General features: G+C 44.2%; 1 protein-coding gene across 2 annotated transcripts in view; it reads right to left on the bottom strand.

Moving 5' to 3' along the window:
* Positions 1 to 994: 994 nt before the first annotated feature.
* LOC144537056 (DEP domain-containing mTOR-interacting protein-like) overlaps positions 995 to 20,872 on the bottom strand; it is a 45,832-nt gene continuing 25,954 nt past the window's right edge. The window contains exons 1-5 of one of the 2 annotated variants that reach the window (XM_078280475.1): positions 16,072 to 16,165; positions 4,849 to 4,992; positions 4,337 to 4,407; positions 1,958 to 2,062; positions 995 to 1,489 (exon numbers count right to left, since the gene is read on the bottom strand). In XM_078280475.1, coding sequence (XP_078136601.1) covers positions 1,361 to 1,489; positions 1,958 to 2,062; positions 4,337 to 4,407; positions 4,849 to 4,992; positions 16,072 to 16,090 — 468 coding nt within the window. In that variant the 5' untranslated portion in view covers positions 16,091 to 16,165 and the 3' untranslated portion in view covers positions 995 to 1,360. Of the gene's footprint in view, positions 1,490 to 1,957; positions 2,063 to 4,336; positions 4,408 to 4,848; positions 4,993 to 16,071; positions 16,166 to 20,872 lie in introns of those variants that run through there. The other variant, XM_078280474.1, reaches the window with a different exon arrangement.

Raw genomic sequence — 20,872 nt, 5'->3', positions numbered from 1 at the left:
GAGTCGTGTGGAGCTGATAGTCTTAGTTAGCTTTGTAGCAACTCATTTGGCGACGGCTCGAATGTAACGGACGTTCATTGATACAAAATAGTTAGGCACTAAAGCTTTAAAGGTGCAGTAGGTAGGCCTAAGACTTATAAAACTACTTTCTGTCATATTTGCTGAATCTGACCCTATGTTCCAGTAGAACTACATGAAGCAGGTAACCTGGCTCCACCTACAGCCTGTAGTGAGATATGCAAAAATCCACAGCTCCCTGTTCAGATGCACCAATCAGGGCCAGGGAGGGTGTCTAACTGCGTGTCAATCACTGCTCATGCACACGCATTCACTCTCCCTTGTGGGGGGGAGGGGCTTAGGAGACCGTTTTGGGCTTTAGCGTAAAGTGGGGAGGGACTGAGAAGTTGTCGAGGTCCACATCTTTTGGCTAAGTCCTGGATCTTCGCAATCCTACCTACGGCACCTTTAAGATCCAGACGTCCAATGACTAGAGTTAAAAACCACCAAGGTTGTAACAATGTGGCTTCAACTGGATAAAAACTGCTTGCACAAAAGGGGGTATGACAGCAACGCCAGGCATTTCTCTGGGTTTGAATCGTACAGTAAGTCCACAGCGCCATGATTAGCGTTGCTATTCCTCTGTCCTGACTGACAGGTCCTAAAGCATCCCCTGCTTTATCGTCTGTTTTAAAATAAATGGGACCATCATTTATTAAATGTTTCATGCTTTTTGCATTCAGCGCGGTCAGCTTGCTCCCCTGTAGCCATTCATTGCAACGTAGTCTACGTGACCGCACTGTTAAAAAAATCTTGGAGGTGCGCGGCTCGGCGATCAGACCCTCCGCGTGTTTGCGTCATATCGCCGTCCGCCCTGCGCCGACCGCGCTGAACGCAATAAGCATGAAAGATCATTAACAGTGCGTCACTCCCAAAACTACCTCTACGTGTTTGAGACCCAAACTGCACACTGTTAAAAAATTTAAAAAAAAAAAATAGCCTGAAGCTGCTTGCAAATAATTGGTCTGCAGCACAGTATCGAGAGATTCTCCTCCCCAGAGTCCGACTCTAAAGACTGTTGGATCCGAGTCGATACTTTCCGGCGCTCTTCAAAGACGCAACAAGCTCTTTATTCAGCGGATGTGGCTGCCATTCGACACACGGGTTGATGTGAAAGTTATATTGTCAGCCAACCAATCTGAAAACAAACGCCTTCTCCGCTTAACAATCATGTAAACAAACGTAACAAGGTTATCTCCCGTTTCATCGCTGTGTTCTTGCAGTCCTTTCAAGTACACGTATTAGTAACTGTTTTCATAAAAGCCGTTTCTCAGCTTCTCCGTCAGTGTTTTTCCGTCATTGCTCAGTGGTCCGTCTCCTCCATCACCTCCATCACCACGGTTCTGGGTCCCGTTAGGATCAGGTGGCTGACAGCCCGGTAGTCCAGATCGAGAACATTTAGACCATTGACCGAAACCACAAACTGACACACCTGCAGGTATAAGAAAGATTTAAGATTCAAGAGGATTATTGTCCTATGCACCGAACAGACAACTTACACCATGCAATGAAAAGCCTGCTCTGCCAGTCTTCCTTTACACAAGGAATAAAAAAGGAGAATAATACAATAAAGCTAAAGGGTCCTGACCAGGCGTCAGTATGTGACAAATTGGGGCTTTAAATGACTCATAAAAAAGCTCAAAATGCTTTGACATGACATGCGAAATGTCCTTAAAGGTGGCGTGCTATTTATAGACCTCCCCATGAGCTCTTGTGATGTAATGATGTCCAATTTATTTCAATTGCACTTTCTACTCACAGATCAATCAGAAAACTCTGCTAAATGAATGAATGAACAAATAATAACAATCTGCAGTTCCTAATCTGGCCACTAGATGTCATATCCCCACAAACTATTTAAATGAATGGGGAAAAACCCAACATCTCCCATGATGCCCACCTTCATCCCAGCAGCGGCAGCTGGGCCGCAGGGCTCCACAGCCTGGATGTGACACGGCCGGTTCCCTCGCACCACAAACCCCCAACCTACAGCATCGCCCACAATCTGGAGACACACAGAGAGACATTCATCTGCAGCAGAAAAGTTAAAAAAAAGCAACTGATGTGTGACTTCCACGTAGGGCTGCAACTAGTCTCGCATTACCAGACCTTCTGGGGGAGGGTCTGGGTAGTCCACACAGCATTTCTGGTTTATTGGCATTTCTTTAAACCAATCACAATCGTCTTGGGCGGCGCTAAGCTGTCCGGGACGTCCTCGGGTCGGGTTTGACCCATTTTCAAAAAGTTTCTATATCAGAAATTTGGGTTTCATTGAATTTGGGTGTTTTATTAAATTTTATAGCATGTATATGTAATGTATATTATAATAGAACGTTAGAAAACGTAGGAACAAATCGTAAAAAAAACGTGAAAAGTGACAAAAAACATCGTGAAAAGTGACAAAAACGTCAAAAAAAGTGACAAAAACATCAGGATCATTTTCAAATAAGTCAGGAAAAGTGCCAAAAACATGGGAAAAGCTTAACATTAACAAAACGTCAAAAAAGTGCAGAAAAATATTGACAGAATCTCCGAAAAAAAGCGACAAAATTGTCGAAAAAGACGACCAAAACGTATTTTTTTTTACGTTTTGACCCAGAAAAACAAAAAGTTGCATCATGGTCGACGTCTATTATCAGAATAGTTGGCGATCACTTTTTGTCTATCATCTTATCGATTAGTCGACTAGTCGTAGCAGCTCCACTTCCAGATTTCATGTGGCTGCTGCAGACAACTGCGTTGTTCTCGTGAATCAGAATCAGTTCTATTGGCCAAGTATACTTACATACACAAGGAATTTGACTTCGGTAGGTGTTAACTCTCTTTACATTCAACAAATAGACATGTAGTAGTGAGTAATATAGACACATACTGTACAATAGAGACGATAATATACATATAGGCACATATCGACATAATATACAAAAATACAAATATACAAATAAGACACAATATCAAGACAAGTACACATGGAGTGGGATGTAACTAGAGATGTTCCAATACCGATACCAGTATCGGTATTGGCTCCGATACTGCCTAAAACGTTGGTATTGGTATTGGGAAGTACTGGAGTTTATGCACCAATCCGATACCACGTAATAAAGCCCTAAAGAAAATCTACGTTAAAGTTTATTTATGTTCTTTTTCCGTTATAACGGACTGTCAAACTGCAGAATAACAGAACGTTCTGGGGCGTTCATTGTTCATGTTTCACAAAGAGTTTAACCTGAGCCAGACTGACAACAAAGATAGAAATCATATCACATCCATACAGAGATAGTAGTATACAGCTGTTATACATCATATCATCCATACAGGGATAGTAGTATACAGCTGTTATACATCATATCATCCATACAGGGATAGTAGTATACAGCTGTTATACATCATATCATCCATACAGGGATAGTAGTATACAGCTGTTATACATCATATCATCCCTACAGGGATAGTAGTATACAGCTGTTATACATCATATCATCCCTACAGGGATAGTAGTATACAGCTGTTATACATCATATCATCCATACAGAGATAGTAGTATACAGCTGTTATACATCATATCATCCATACAGGGATAGTAGTATACAGCTGTTATACATCATATCATCCCTACAGGGATAGTAGTATACAGCTGTTATACATCATATCATCCATACAGGGATAGTAGTTGTCACACTGGTATCGGGCCGATACGCAAGTTCAGGTATCAGAATCAGTATCGGGAAGCAAAAAATGGTATCGGGAAGCAAAAAATGGTATCGGACCATCTCTAGATGTAACTGTGCAAGAAGTAATAGTGCAAAGTAGTGTGCAAGATGCATATTGGTAGCCTGGGAAACCCCCAACGAACTTCCGGGCAAATTTGAGATCTGCTCTGCAAGTAAGTCTGGCCAAGAGCCCATTCAAGCCCATTTCCGATTTCTCCAAATCGAGGCACCAATCACAACCGTCGAGGCGGGCTTCACACGATGACGATGGCGCAGCGACGGCAAGCAGCTTCTTGTTTACATTCAACATGACGGCCACCGAAGCGCAGCAACCCGTTGATGCCGCTGTCGCTGCTACGTCACCCGGATCGTTGGTTTGATTGGTTGTAGGTCTATCCAATTGCGCCCAGAGGCATTTGAGCTGCGTCCGTTGGAAATGGGCTGTGAATGAATCTTCAACCAGGCTAGCATATTGGGGCATTTACAATCTCGCAAACCCTTCTCAGTTTAATGAAAAAAGGCCTTTCCCACTCTCTTAACTATCTTAAAAGGATACATTACCAACGTACTGTAAATGTTTTCTTGATGTAGGGTCCTCCGGGTCTTTGCAGCTCTTCTGTGCTCACTGGTCTCTTCAGGACTAAACACCAAAACAAAAGGAAAACATTTTTTTTCCGTGTTTTATTTCATCACCACTGAAAACTGTGTGTTGCAAATATGATGATTGAGATATTAACTGCTTTCAGCTAGAGATGTCCGATGCTCCCTAAAATGCAGGTATCGGTATCAGCGAGTACTTGAGTTTACGTACCGATCCGATGTAATGTCTACCATGTCTGTACCATGTCTGTACCCCAATTACCATGTAATGTAGCCCCGAAGACAAGTTACTTTAAAGTTGTTCTTTTTTACGTTATGACTCGGTGTCAAACTGGATAAAAAAAGACATTCAAAAGTTACATTCCAGCGCTGGATAGCGTTGTCGAATACCGCGATAACAATAATACTTGTTGCAAAGAAACTTTTATTGAAGTTTCCTCAGTTCTGCGTTTCTGCTGCTTTCAGTATTTGGTGAACTAACCTGATTTGGGGCTGTAGAGCGTGGGGGATGAGGGCGAGTTGTTGAGTCTCCTGCTGTATCTGCTGCCGTCACTGCAGCTCCGCAGCCGGGCTCCTCCGCCACCTCCGCCTCCTGCAACCGCCTTCACCTCCTTAGATGGAGCCACTGGTGGAGAGAGAGAGAGAGAGAGAGAGAGAGAGAGAGAGAGATTGTGATCAGACGGAGAGCTCCGTGACTTCTAGTTAGAGATGGTCTGATACCATTGTTTGCTTCCCGATACCGATTCCGATACCTGAACTTGCGTATCGGCCGATACAGAGTACCGATCTGATACCAGTGTGTTAAAAAATACATATATTTTATTATGTTTTAACAGCAGTGTACTAATGCTGCGTTCCTGGCACAAGTTTTAGCCCGTAAGTTACGACTTCAAGTCACGACTCACGACATGGGGAGCGTTCCAGGGTTCAGGTTAGGCTACCTAACGTTAACGTTAGCTAGTGGCTACCTAACGCTGACGTTAGCTAGCGCTAGCTGATACTAGCGATTTCTAGTCTGCGACATATTTTGGGGCTTCATTTAATAAACATAACCTGCAGTAGTACACAATCGTATGTGTGTTGTTTTGATTACAATGTGCAGAATTACTTTACGTTGCTTATTTATGTCTATTTATTTCTATTTCTCACCGTTAATCACCGGCGTCTGTACAGCATCAACAGGGGGCGCCATTGTTGTTTATGTGTGTGTGATGTCAAAAACTGTAACTGGGAGCACAACGATCTGGTACCAGTTCATGGGGAGTAAGTTACGGGGTTGACTGCTGTTCCAGGGCGCTTTCACCGCTAGAAGGTCGTGAAAACACAAGTTACAGGTTGCCTGGAACGCAGCATAACATCTCTGTATGGATGTGATATGATTTCTTGTTCGGCCTGGCTCACACAGGGTGTGATTTGCCCCGGGGGGGATACGTAGGATTTCCCCCATTCTGCTCTACATATCCTTGCCTCTGCTGAATTATTTTTATCCCCGGTGGGGACTTAATGTATCTAACCCCCCCCAAAGTTATCAATGCTACTTCACCAATAGACCATTGTATACCTAGAATAGTACGTTAAGTATGTTAATTTCCCCGCCAAAATAGAAAATTAACACTTTTGTGACGGTTTTTATTCCGGTGATTTTTACCCCTTTTCTGTCTTTTTTGTCCCTTTTTTTGACACTTTTTTCAATGTTTTTGTCGCTTTTTTTACTCTTTTCCACTACCACCACGGACACCAACTTATTACCACTAGTGTTACACTTATTTTTTGGAATTCATGGTCAATGAACCTCGTTGGAAGTCAAAAAAAGCTGAAATGATGAATTATTTTGACTGATATTAGAGGAATGTATGTTGATGGATAATCAAAGACTCGTGTATGTCTAAGTTGAGTCAGAATACTGTTTAGAAACCGTTTCATTTTTATTCAAATGCTATCAAATTTAAGAAAACAACTCAAAATTCAACGAAGGGTAGTGATCATTTACTGTACTTGCGAACCTGGAACCATCCATGTTATTTTCTCGGTAATTTGGTTGGAAATATAAATATAGACATTTTGATAACGGGTCCAATTTGACCCCGAGGACAACAGGAGGAAACTATGTAAAGTGCTGTAACGTGACCACAGAGCGCCATAGAACAATAAGATCCGAGCAGCAGTTGATGGTTGTATTTAGCAGCTACAGAGCTCCGGGACGCTTGCTACCGGCGGCAGTTGTTTAGCCGCCAACAGGTGACTGTGAAGGTGCCTTTCAGGGGCCGTGGATGGCAGTGGAGTTTAGACAGAAAAAGTGAGCGTCATGCAGCGATAACAGTTAAGTTTAGGCACCAAAACAACTACCGTATTTTCCATCAGTCAAAAAATGCGTCATGAAGAGGAAAAAAAAAACATATATAAGTCGCACTGGACTATAAGTCGCATTTATTTAGAAATTTATTTCACAAAATCCAAGACCAAGAACAGACATTTAATCTGGAAAGGCAAGTTATTAAACTACACAACAGCAGCCAGAACAAGGGGCTGAATACGGTAGGTGTCACTATGTTAACGTAACACATTAACAGTTATTAAACTACCCAACAGCCCCCAGAACAAGGGGCTGAATACGGTAGGTGTCCGCTACGTTAACGTAACACATTAACAGTTATTAAACTACCCAACAGCCCTCAGAACAAGGGGCTGAATACGGTAGGTGTCCGTTATGTTAACGTAACACATTAACAGTTATTAAACTACCCAACAGCAGCCAGAACAAGGGGCTGAATACGGTAGGTGTCCTCTACGTTAACGTAACACATTAACAGTTATTAAACTACCCAACAGCCCCCAGAACAAGGGGCTGAATACGGTAGGTGTCCTCTACGTTAACGTAACACATTAACAGTTATTAAACTACCCAACAGCCCCCAGAACAAGGGGCTGAATACGGTAGGTGTCGCTATGTTAAAGTAACGTAACAGCACTGTTGACGAGCCTCTCCCAGCAGCACGTTGTTCAAGCACCCAGCTGTGGACTCCTTCCTCCAGCTCTGGCCATCTGGATTTCAGCGCGACTAGCTTTCTTTGTTTTCTTCATTGCAGTAAGACTAACCTTTTCTCCAGTCCCTCGCAAGTTTCTCTCTCACTCCAAACTCTCCTTCTGCTGCTCGATTACCGTTTTCGGCTGCGTGTTTTACTACCTGCAGTTTCTTTTCTTTCTCAGTTGTCTTTAGGAGCAGCATATAGTCGTCACAAGCCTAGAGCGCCTCTCGCGGCTATAGACGGTAATGTTTTCAGCATGAAATAACATTTAAAACATGTTACATTATATATATTTTGATATATAAGTCGCACCTGACTATAAGTCGCAGGACCAGCCAAAGCATGAAAAAAAGTGAGACTTATAGTCCGGAAAATACGGTAGTTAAATTTAGGGAAAAGATCGGGGTTTTGGTTTAAAACACTCCCGAGGAATGAACGAGCGTTTCCAGGGTGAACATATTTTGTTTTCACCTGGCAGTGACCTCCGGTCTCCGGCTTGAAAGCGCTGTGTTTTATGTTGATTATTTCTCGTTGGATATTGAAGTTGATAAATACGTTTTTTTGGCATGGCTGGCCGAGTGGCTCTATATATCCATGGTGGTATTAAAAGATGATTTAATTAATGCATGTTTTGTTTTGTTGTGCATGATCAAAAAACCCCCCCCCCCCCCCCTGTTTGTTTCACAAATCGCACCCTGGTTTTACAACCCTACTACTGATAATCAAACATGAAACTGACCCCGTATTGTGTTTAACTTTCTCAATTCATTGTCCAACAATTGTGTTTCTGTTCAAACATGCCTTGATAACAGCCAACGCTTCCTTAAATAGCAGAGATAAGAAAGACAAACAGGTCACAGTGTTAACGGGGGGGACTGACCCATGCTCCAGATGCATGGACCAAATGCCCCCCAACTTCCCCTCTGATCCGTCTAAAAGCCCTTCTGATGATCAGATAACTGCTCTGGTTTGAACATCGCCTGAAAATGAAAAAGAAATGTTGTGCTTTACTGTGTTTTGTTGGTTTCTTTGTGCGTTTATTTTTGCTGTGGTTTAGGGAAAGTGTGTGTCTGTTTGGTTGGCTTTGACAACTTTGGTTGACACCGTCCTCCCCTAAATATTATGAGAGCAAAGCAGGAAGTAAGGGGAGGAAGTATAAGAGCGAGAAATATCCTGGTAAGGAGGAAGGTTGGGGGGGCTGGATGGGTCAAAGAAACACAGGACTGTCACCCAGGAGACCGGGATTCATATCCTGTTTGAAAAGAAAAGGAAACAGAGTTATTTTTAACTTTACGGAACAAACGGAGCTGCGTCACGTTCTGGGTCACTGCGGAGAATTTTGTGTGTAAAAACTAGGGCTGTCAAAATAACAAATAATCGATTGACAGCCCTATAAAAACATGATTTCTGCGGGTCATCCATACCTTTAATTTGCAATGACACTCCTTTGTACCTTGAGCCCGGTGTTAATTGCGTTTTTCTTGATATAAAGAGAGATTCAGTGATGGTGTTAAACATGTTGAGGATTTTACCGGATGTGAACCCAAACCACCATCTTTTTATCAACTTAACGTAGTAGTTTTGGTGCCTAAACCTAACCAAACTGGGACCGTTTCACAACGTCGACGACGTGTTTAAAACTGCGACCGTTACCTTCTCTGGTTTAGATATGAGGACGGAAAATACTAAGTCTTAACCCTCAAACAGACCTTTAAAGGGTCCAGCATTTTGGCCCCACAACGCTGTCCGGACCCCACAAGTATACTGTATTCCCGTTTTTTTGAACCCCACGAATGTAGTTAAACAAGAACACACACACACACACACACACACACACACACACACACACACACGGCACTAATTTATCCACTACTTCCTTTTGTAGCCATGGTTTACTGTAACCAGCGTAAACACGACAAATGATTTCTTGAGAAATGTGTCCAGTATGAGGAAGTTAAAATGATCCAGTCAGCTCGGAAGTCAACATGCCCGTTCACTGTAAACTTCTACTGAAAGGTTTCCCCATAACACCTGATTCATTTCTCTATTAAACAGACAAAGTTATATTTAGTATGTACACACCACTCAGCTTACACAATCTTTCAGTTTTTTTGTAAAAAAACAATAATTTGTCTTTTTGGTTGTCATGTTTTCTTTGACGTTTGCAGAATTTTAAAAAGTGTTTAGAGACATTTAGAGACAAAAGACATTTAGAGTTGACTTTGCTCAGTAATATCTGGCTGTTAGTATGTGGTTTGTTCTCTCATTTACTAACACACACACATCACTTGAGTCTAGGGTGACCAGACAGTCCCGAAATCCAAGCAGTTGTCCCGAATCCTGCCCTAATTGTCCCGAAAATTAGAGCAAAGTCTCAAGAGCAGACTCTCGAGTAGTTGTAGTGTGATAGAACATTAAAAACTGTTCATGGTGATTGAGTCCATGCCCACAGCCAGCTCACGTCGGCTGCTCATTGGCTGCAACAGTACGTAGGCCCTACGTAGGCGGCTAGGCGCGACTTTAGATAACACGCATTGCTATTTTTCGTACATTCATTGTTGAAAAGGAGGCTCAGGCTGGTGTCCCGGGACCCGATGAACACGTAGCTAAAAAGCAAAAATGTCTCTGCAGGTACCGGGAGGACTATAGTGAAATACCCCTGGATTACTGCAGTTTTACGTGATGCAAACAAAGCGTTTTGCAATGTATGTAGGAAGGAGTTTGGTATTTCACACAACGTATAACTTAGAGCACAACTGTACAGACCAACACTTTGGTCTCATCCTTCAATTCATGTGAAGTGCAGGCAGCCACGAGAAGGAGTGATTGGATGTTGCTGATGTTAAAGGGCAGTCATTGTGTTTGTTAGATTTTTTTATTTGTATTTTCGGGGTTTACATGACAGACAGTTGAATTCCAAAATAGAAATAGTAAATGATTTTGGTGCGGAGTTTTGAAATTCATGTTAATTCATGCCAAAAAACTTCCATCCATCTTCATCCGCTTATCCGGGGTCGGGTCGCGGGGGTAGCAGCTCCAGCAGGGGACCCCAAACTTCCCTTTCCCGGGCCACATTAACCAGCTCCGACTGGGGGATCCCGAGGCGTTCCCAGGCCAGGTTAGAGATATAATCCCTCCACCTAGTCCTGGGTCTCCCCCGAGGCCTCCTCCCAGCTGGACGTGCCTGGAACACCTCCCTAGGGAGGCGCCCAGGGGGCATCCTTACCAGATGCCCGAACCACCTCAACTGGCTCCTTTCGACGCAAAGGAGCAGCGGCTCTACTCCGAGCTCCTCACGGATAACTGAGCTTCTCACCCTATCTCTAAGGGAGACGCCAGCTACCCTCCTGAGGAAACCCATTTCGGCCGCTTGTACCCTGGATCTTGTTCTTTCGGTCATGACCCAGCCTTCATGACCATAGGTGAGGGTAGGAACAAAAAACTGACCGGTAGATTGAGAGCTTTGCCTTCTGGCTCAGCTCTCTTTTTCAGTCTAACGGTGCGATAAATTGAATGTAATACCGCACCTGCTGTGCCGATTCTCCGACCAATCTCCCGCTCCATTGTCCCCTCACTCGCGAACAAGACCCCAAGGTACTTGAACTCCTTCACTTGGGGTAAGGACTCATTCTCTACCTGGAGAAGGCACTCCATCGGTTTCCTGCTGAGAACCATGGCCTCTGATTTAGAGGGCTGATCCTCATCCCAGCCGCTTCACACTCGGCTGCGAACCGATCCAGTGAGTGCTGAAGGTCACAGGCCGATGATGCCATCAGGACCACATCATCTGCAAAAAGCAGCGATGAGATCCCCAGCCCACCGAACTGCAACCCCTCTCCACCCCGACTACGCCTCGATATCCTGTCCATAAATACTACAAACAGGATTGGTGACAAAGTGCAACCCTGGCGGAGGCCAACTCTCACCTGAAACGAGTCCGACTTACTGCCGAGAACCCGGACACAGCTCTCGCTTTGGTCGTACAGAGATTGGATGGCCCTGAGAAGGGACCCCCTCACCCCATACTCCCGCAGCACCTCCCACAGTATCTCCCGGGGCACCCGGTCATATGCCTTCTCCAGATCCACAAAGCACATGTAGACCGGTTGGGCATACTCCCAGGCTCCCTCCAGGATCCTTGCGAGAGTAAAGATCTGGTCCGTTGTTCCACGACCAGGACGGAATCCGCATTGTTCCTCTTCAACCTGAGATTCGACTATTGACCGAACCCTCCTTTCCAGCACCTTGGAGTAGACTTTACCGGGAGGCTGAGAAGTGTGATACCCCTGTAATTGGCACACACCCTCTGGTCCCCCCCTTTTTTAAAAAGGGGAACCACCACCCCGGTCTGCCACTCCTTAGGCACCGTCCCAGACTTCCACGCAATGTTGAAGAGGCGTGTCAACCAAGACAACCCCTCCACACCCAGAGCTTTAAGCATTTCTGGACGGATCTCATCAATTCCTGGGGCTTTGCCACTGTGGAGTTGTTTAACTACCTCAGCAACCTCCACCAGGGAAATTGATGCCAATCCCCCTTATCCTCCAGCTCTGCCTCTACCATAGAGGGCGTATTAGTCGGATTTAGGAGTTCCTCAAAGTGCTCCTTCCACCGCCCTATTACCTCCTCAGTTGAGGTCAACAGCGTCCCATCCTTACTGTACACAGCTTGGATGGTTCCCCGCTTTCCCCTCCTGAGGTGGCGAACGGTTTTCCAGAAGTACCTTGGTGCCGACCGAAAGTCCTTCTCCATGTCTTCTCCGAACTTCTCCCACACACGCTGCTTTGCCTCTTTCACGGCAGAGGCTGCAGCCCTTCGAGCCCCTTCGGTACCTTGCAACTGCCTCCGGAGTCATCTGGGATAACATATCCCGGAAAGACTCCTTCTTCAGTCGGACGGCTTCCCTGACCACCGGTGTCCACCACGGTGTTCGTGGGTTACCGCCCCTTGAGGCACCCAAGACCCTAAGACCACAGCTCCTCACCGCAGCTTCAGCAATGGAAACTTTGAACATTGTCCACTCGGGTTCAATGCCCCCAGCCTCCACAGGGATGCAAGAAAAGCTCCGCCGGAGGTGTGAGTTGAAAGTCTGTCGGACAGGGGCCTCCTCCAGACGTTCCCAATTTACCCGCACTACCCGTTTGGGCTTACCAGGTCTGTCCAGAGTCTTCCCCCACCCCCTGACCCAACTCACCACCAGATGGTGATCGGTTGACAGCTCCGCCCCTCTCTTCACCCGAGTGTCCAAAAACATATGGCCTCAGATCAGATGAAACGATTATAAAATCGATCATTGACCTTTGGCCTAGGGTGCTCTGGTACCAAGTACACTTATGAGCATCCCTATGTTCGAACATGGTGTTCGTTATAGACAATCCATGACTAGCACAGAAGTCCAACAACAAACAACCACTCTGGTTTAGATCAGGGAGGCCGTTCCTCCCAATCACGCCTCTCCATGTGTCTCCATCATTACCCACGTGCGCGTTGAAGTCCCCCCAGCAGAACTATGGAGTCCCCGACTGGAGCCCCATGCAGGACTCCACTCAAGGTCTCCAAGAAGGCCGAATACTCTGAACTCTTGTTTGGTGCATATGCACAAACAACAGTCAGAGTTTTCCCCCCACAACCCGCAGGCGTAGGGGAGGCGACCCTCTCGTCCACCGGGTTAAACTCCAACGTAGCGGCGCTCAGCCGGGGGCTTGTGAGTATCCCCACACCCGCCCGGCGCCTCACACCCTGGGCAACTCCGGAGAAGAAAAGAGTCCAACCCCTATCCAGGAGTATGGTTCCAGAACCAAGACTGTGCGTAGAGGTAAGCCCCACCAGATCTAACCGGTAGCGCTCCACCTCCCGCACAAGTTCCGGCTCCTTCCCCCACAGAGGTGACATTCCACGTCCCCCAGAGCCAGCCTCTGCTGCCCGGGTCTGGTCCGTCGAGGCCCCTGACCTTCACTGCCACCCATGTGGCAGCGCACCCGACCCCAGCGGTTCCTCCCACAGGTGGTGGGCCCATGGGATGGAGGGATGCCCGCCACGTAGCTTTTTCGGGCTGTGCCCGACCGGGCTCCGTGGCAAACCCGGCCACCAGACGCTCGCTGACGAGCCCTCCATCTGGGCCTGGCTCCAGACGGGGCCCCGGGCTTCCTCCGGGCAGGGTCACTTCATCCCTTCCTCGATTTTTCATAGGATTTTTGAACCATTCTTTGTCTGGCCCCTCACCTGAGACCACTTTGCCTTGGGAGACCCTACCAGGAGCACAAAGCTCCAGACAACACAGCCCTCAGGTTCATAGGGACACACAAACCTCTCCACCACGATAAGGTGATGGTTCCCGGAGAAGGCCAAAAAACTTAAAAAAAAAAAAAGATTCTGACAGACCGCCGGAAAAAGTGTCAAAAACCACCAAAAAAATGCCCAAAATGCTAAAACCGTTGAACGAAACGTCAAAAACGTTGAAAAAACGTCGGACAAAATGCCCAAAACTTTGAAAAAGGCAACAATAACAGGCGGAAAAGGGCGCCTGGGTAGCTCACCTGGTACAGCGGGCGCCCATGTGCAGAGGCTCAGTCCTCCACGCAGCGGCTCAGGGTTCGAGTCCGACCTGTGTCCATTTGCTGCATGTCTTCCCCCTCTCTCTCCCTTTTCCTGTCTACAGCTGTCCTGTCTATTAAAGGCTAAAATGCCCAAAAACATTATCTAAAAAAAACAAACAACAAAACTGTTGAAAGAAATGCCAGAAAAGTTTGAAAAACAACTAAAACGTCTGACAAACCGCCAGAAAAAGTGTCAAAAACGACAAAAAAGCGCTAAAACCGTTGAAAGAAACGTCAAAAACTTTGAAAAAAGGCATAAAAACGCCCCCCAAAAAGCGACAAAATGTCGAAAAAGCGTTAAAACCATAAGCGGAGTTTGACATTTGAGCCGGGGGCAAAAGAAAATAAAAAATAAACTCATTGCAGCAGCTGAGACCTGGCCTACTACCACTTGGGGAACACAGCACGAGCACATATGGACAAAACAAACTAAATAAACGTTTATTTTTAAAGAAGATTTTACATTACATTGTAACGGCTGTCTGGGAACGCACTGGACAGACGGTGGCGGGACGCCCCGACACTGAAATATTCAATATTCAACTATAATGTAACAGTGAACAATCAGTGTTGGACCTCCAGTCTGTTGAGACGCCTCTCCAAACGCAGCAACCAAGCACAGTCACGCCATAAAACGTTAAGACACGTTGAGAAAAAAGATCTGTATTTTGCCGTAATCCGATGACACGGGAAAAAAGTAATCCACAGCGATCAGGAGATCTACTTCGCCGTTTAAACAATGTGGAATAAAACCTATAAAAGTCCAAATCTACACAAAACACGCAATCAATTAGTAAGCTGACAGCAAATGTCTATACATGGCATTTAGGAAACCTTTATTGCAACGTTGGCACGGTAAGATGTCCAGACTAGTGCAACAGTCATTTTCGTTTTTTTACGTCCTGCATATGCGTCGACAATGGTCTCAGGTGAGAGCCAGAGCCCTGAAAAAATAGTTTTTTACTAAAGCAGGAGGCCTATATGTAATCAGATGTATTACCTACCACCATTTAGTTGTTTTGTGTTATTTAAAAATATTTATAAAATATCTGGTCATGCCATGAAACAATGCAATTACCCGCTTCAGGCCCCTGCCCCCGCAATCGCCGCGTATGGTTAAAAACGTCGAAAGAAACGTCACAAAAAACAACAACAAAAACGTCGGACAAAACGCCAAAACATTGAAAAAAAGCAACAACAAAAACGTAGAAACGCCAAAGAAGAAGTGAAAGAAAGAAGAGCCACGACCGTCAGAAAAAGCTCCGAAAACGGCTGAAATCTTAGGGCCGGCTCTGAAGAGTCCCTTTGTTTCTGAATATTGTTTGTCGCTATGGTAGGTGTTTGGTGTTTTCAGCCCCCAACGTCGCCTCCCAGGCAGCGCGGCAATGGTTATGTTTAGGGTTAAAGGTGGGGGCTAGCTGCCTGGAAGGCGGCGTTGGGGGCGGCTTAAAACACCATTGAGTGCTATGATATAACTGATGGCACACGTTCATACGCCTGGATGCTTCTAGTGATCATCGCAAAGAAATCCAACTGAAGTTAGCAGAAACAATAATATAATAAACGCATCCTTTTTTTTTACCCATTTTCAAAGTTTCTACATCAGAAAATTTGAGTTTCTTCCAAGCAAATTGCCCAAAAATAACAATCAACATTTCAGCTTTTTATTTTTTACTCAAAAATGAGGTATAATTTCATATAAATGAGGTTTATTGACCATAAATTTAAAATAAAAGTGTACAACTAATGGGAATAAGTTGATGTTAGTGGTATATCCAGAGGTAGTGAAACATTTACATATTTATTTATTTATTCTGAGCTTTCTGAACACACACACACACACTTTTTTTACGTTTTTGACGACATTTTTGTCACTCTTTTCAATGTTGTCAAAGTAGTGAACTGATCATTTGTTTAACTTGTGAAGAGCGTTGTAGGGAACCATCCAAGTTTTTTTTACAATTTGGTGAAAGGAAAACCCAAATTTGTGATATAGAAACTTTTTGAAAATGGGTCCAATTTGAGCCGAAGACAACAGAAGGATTAAAAGCAGATTATTAGCAGATAGGTTTTAGTTCTTACCTGCTGTACGGGGTCCCATCTCTCAGTCGATTATTATCCAATCACTCGGAGAAGAACGTAGCCGAGGATGAATCCACAGAAGGAAGACTTTTAACGGCTTAATAAACAAACAAAAAAGACAGTCAGTCAGTCAGTAACAGTCAGTAACAGTTAGACAGTCAGTAACAGTCAGTAACAGTTAGACAGTCAGTAACAGTCAGTAACAGTTCTCTGGCTTTAAATGAGTCTCTGCTACCAAAATGTTTTCTTAAATCATCTGGTCGGGTAAATATGTCTCTGTGTGCTAACAGATCTGAAAGCAAAGGTAGTCATCTGGTCAGAGAAGTGTGTGTGTGTGTGTGTGTGTGTGTGTGTGTGTGTATGTGTGTGTGTGTGTGTGTGTGTGTGTGTGTGTGTGAGCTAAATATTAAACCCCTGAACACACAAACTGACCTTCGGCAGGAGGGAGGAGGAGACACATTTCAAGCAAAATTTTCCCTCTCTGTAATAGCAAAGTCATGTTAACAATACACAATATTACGTACGGCTTACATTTTAAAATTTTTTTTTCAAAGCTCAAGTCCTGTGTTCATTTATCTATTAAAAAAAATCAAAAAAAAAAAAAATAAGAGTCTTTTGAAAAGGAGGACCGGATTTGGCTTCCATGGTCGACCCTGGAGATGCTGCATGGGAAGTTTTCTTAAACTTATAAAAATAGTAACTCAACTAATAACTAATAAGCAATGTTTAATGAGACTTTAAGCTTTATGACAGAGACTTCTTTACTGCGCAGAGGAGCCAAACGCTCCGTTAAAGCGCCTCCAATTCATTACACACACACACACACAGCAAAAAATTATTAAAAAAAACTATTTCATCCTGTGGATAAAATGGGAAACACCGATTTGGGATAGAGCGGAAGTAACAAAAGATATAACTTGTAATATACTACATGTATATATACATCTACAACTATATCCAGTAAAACATTAAACCTGCACAAAACTGTACATAATGAAGAAATCTGGTCTGTAGAATGGATTGGTTGGAGATGGAGATTTCATTTCAAAGATAACACACACACACACACAGAGACAGACGACACAGACGCACACACACAGATACACGACACACACACGTTTGTTTCACTATCTTTGTGGGGACCCGCCATTGACATAATGCATTCCCTAGCCCCTTACCCTAACCTTAACCATCACCACTAAATGCCTAACCTTAACCCTTACCCTCACCCTAACCAGAACCTCATTCTAACCCTAATCCTAAAAACAAGTCTTAACCCTCAAACAGACCTTTAAACGTGTGGGGTCCAGCATTTTGGGCCCATCAAGGCTGTGCAGACCCCACAAGTATTCTGTATTCCCCGGTTTTTGGACCCCACGAATATAGTAAAACAAGCACACACACACACACACACACACACACACACACACACACACACACACACACACTCTCTCTCTCATATAAGGAGTTGCAAAATCCTTCCCTTTAGCTTCAGCTGAGCCATTTGTTTGAGGATGTGCGTTGTACTTTTAATATCTGAAGCAGAACGGTTTGTTCCCGAGGAGGCTGAATAATATCAATCATATCTGTGTTTAACCTTTTTGCTCTATCGGTTGCTTTGTGTTTGCCTGCTGATAAGATTATGGATTTCCCCATATAAAAAAAACTCTTGCATTGAGCAACTTTAGCACAAAACCTTTTTTTAGCTTTTATACAAACAGAGCCCTGCAAACAAGATGGGACAAGAGCAGTGGTTATAGATGTGTGTGTGTATATATATATATATATATATATATATATATATATATATATATATATATATATATATATATATACCTGGGCTTCAGCCTGGTTGCCATGCACACGCTGTAGGAGGCTGCAGCTGCGAAGGAAGAGGAGACACAGAGATTAGTTCTGCTCTGACGGACGGAGGAGAGTCAGGACAAAAAGCAGCATTGGCTGCCATTTCTTTTCCTCCCTATGTTTAAAGCCGCTGATGGTTCCTTTCTCTTCCTCTAACCACGGGGTTTCTGCAGGTTTCACAAAGTCAAACTTAAGACTTTTTGAGACCTTTTTAAGCCTTAAATTCAGTTCTTTTCCAAGCCAAGTACCGCTAATCTTGTACTTTCCCAAAGCTGAAGAATAAATATGTGTAGTATATGTGTGGGTGTGTGTCCGTGCGTTCATGGACATCGGAAAATCATTTTTCCCAGTGAAAACGTCACCATTCACGTCACTTCCTGTGGGAATTCCAGGTGGGAAACTCGGGCTAGATTCTGCTAACAGAGTTTCCCAGTTGGTAACGCGTTGTTGACAACTGACGTTTGATGTATGCGACTTTGGTTCACTGAAAATATGTCAATGACAATAAACGGTTTATTGTGGACAAATGCCTCTGCCGAGAAACATCCACAGACATAACATGTTTCAAATTATTCATAAATAGGCCCATGTATAAAAAAACAACAGCTTATCCGTGTCCTTTCCCGTTGGTTGTCCTGCAGATAACACAAACAAACAGCTGTCCATGTGCTGTTTGTATGCTCGTATAAGAAAACAGCAGCAAATCTTTTGTTATTATGGGCCTCCATGTTTTCACACACCTGATGCTCTAGGCAACAGCCAACAGTTGGTGGCAGTCATGCAACAAGTTGTTATGCCAAACGCCAATATAACAGAAAAAGAAGAACACGCATCCCGACCATGTGAACACTCGGAAAAACAATGTAATCACAGGGGGGGGTCATTAGTGTGTGTGCAGCGTGTGTGTGTGTACGGCTTGTCTGAAGTACAATGTGTGCAGAGTGTGGCTTGTCTGAAGTACAATGTGTGTGTGAAAGGGGGAATGACATGCAGCAAAGGGCTGCGGGGCGGAGTCGAACCTGCGGCCTCTGCGTCAACGAGTAAACCCCTACATATGGGTGCCTGCGCCACCATGTGAGCTACCCAGGCTCCCTCAAAAATGTTTTTAAAACCGTATCCTGACTAAACTTTGACATAAACCAGTCTGTGAGCCACTGAACATCCTCTGATTTGAACTATTAGTCAAAAAAATTCTTAATTTCAGCTTTTTGTAACTCCAAAATTAGGTATAATGTCATATAAATTAGGTTTCTTGACCTTGAATATAAATGACTCTTGCTCTCAAACTCCACGCGTCCGGACCCCGTCTGCTGAGTCATTTTGGAAGACGTGGCGGAGAATGACACAAAAAAGAAATATTCAGCTGCCGTCGCCGTCGACAACTACAACAACAACAACAACATGCTGCAGACAGAGTAAACATGCTTCTGATAAAGCCACATTCTCTTCTGTCTGCAGGAGGAACATTCCTGACGCTTTAGATCAGAGCCGATCAGTGATCAATCGGTGTTGCTGTGAAGATAACAGCAGAGAGATACGAGAACACGTGACGACAACAAGATGTCATGTGAAAACACAAAGACAGCCGGGGACAGATGTTCTAGGTCAGGGGTTCTCACACTCATTACTCGGAGGTAATGAGGATACATGGCTGCTCCGTGCATCAACAGTTGTGAAGGCTGTAGTAACGAACAGTTATAAGCACTTCTGTGTTATTTGTGTCTCAGTCGTACACACAGTCCTGTCCATTTCTTATCTGCGGACATGTTGGTACGCTGTTTGTATGCACAGAAACAGCGTAATGCGTTGTTAACAATTGGTATGGTTGGGTGACGTCACTTCTTGTTGACGTTCGAAGTATTGTCAAACAAAACGAGGCTAGCTCACCCCTCCCTCCTCCTCCTCCTCCTCATCATCATCCCGTCCCCTCCCTTCCGCGCACTAACCCCTCCCACCCTCAAATCCTTCTTGTCGGTTATTGGCTGGAACGCTGGAACACCGTTTGTTATGTTTGGTGGTGCAGGTTGGCGCAGTTTGTTTGCGTTGGCGTCGTTTTTTTTTTTGTTTTTTTTTAACAGTGTGTTCAGGGGACAGGCAGCTAGCAGATAGTGAGATGTTTTTTACAGTGTGTTCAGGGGACAGGCAGCTAGCGGATAGTGAGATGTTTGCTGTATGTGACCAAACATGTTGTAGCCTAACAAATGTGTGACATCGCTTAGAGCACCTTTAACTACAGAAAATGAATTTGTGTAAATTTGACCTTACGTTAAAAGTAATCCACAGAAGAATGCTGAAATAATTCATTTTATTCAACACAACATTAAATGACATTTTCCAAAACTTTCAATGAATAGGAACCTGCCCTCCCCATGAAATATGATTGCCACCCCCCTAGTGCCCCCCAATCCATTGAGCTAGAGTGCTGTGGATTTAACAAATGTAATTTCCATTGGATCAGAGTACTGTAACTTTGCTGCCTGTTCTGCCAATCGCTGCCTTTCCATTTGAATGAACAGATATATACTTTAAACGCGAGCGTTGTACTTTGTTGAATTTTTAGGCCAAAAAGAAGAAACATATTTAACTCACTGGAGCACTTGTTGCTGTAAGAAATAAAGTGCGTACCTTATCTCCGTTCCGTTTCCTTTTATCCGAAAAGTACGTACAGCAAGGGTTTCTTTGTCGAAGTTTGAAGCAAGTTTATTGGACATTATTTTTTATACAGTTCTGTGACGAAAAATCTTCCCAGCCCTCGTCACATGACCAATTAATGTTTCCATATATCCACATTTTTGCCTTAAGAGCCCATAGAAAATGTGCATCGTCTTTGGATATGGGTAAGTTAAATTATTTATGAATGTGAGGTGTTTTATTTAGCTAAAATTGCATTGTGTGGCTCTATCCTATCCAATATTTCTACATTTCTGAGCAGATTTTC

Source organism: Sander vitreus, chromosome 22, assembly GCF_031162955.1.
Source record: "Sander vitreus isolate 19-12246 chromosome 22, sanVit1, whole genome shotgun sequence".
NCBI classification, from domain to species: domain Eukaryota; kingdom Metazoa; phylum Chordata; class Actinopteri; order Perciformes; family Percidae; genus Sander; species Sander vitreus.
This window is presented reverse-complemented; position numbering and strand designations above follow the sequence as displayed.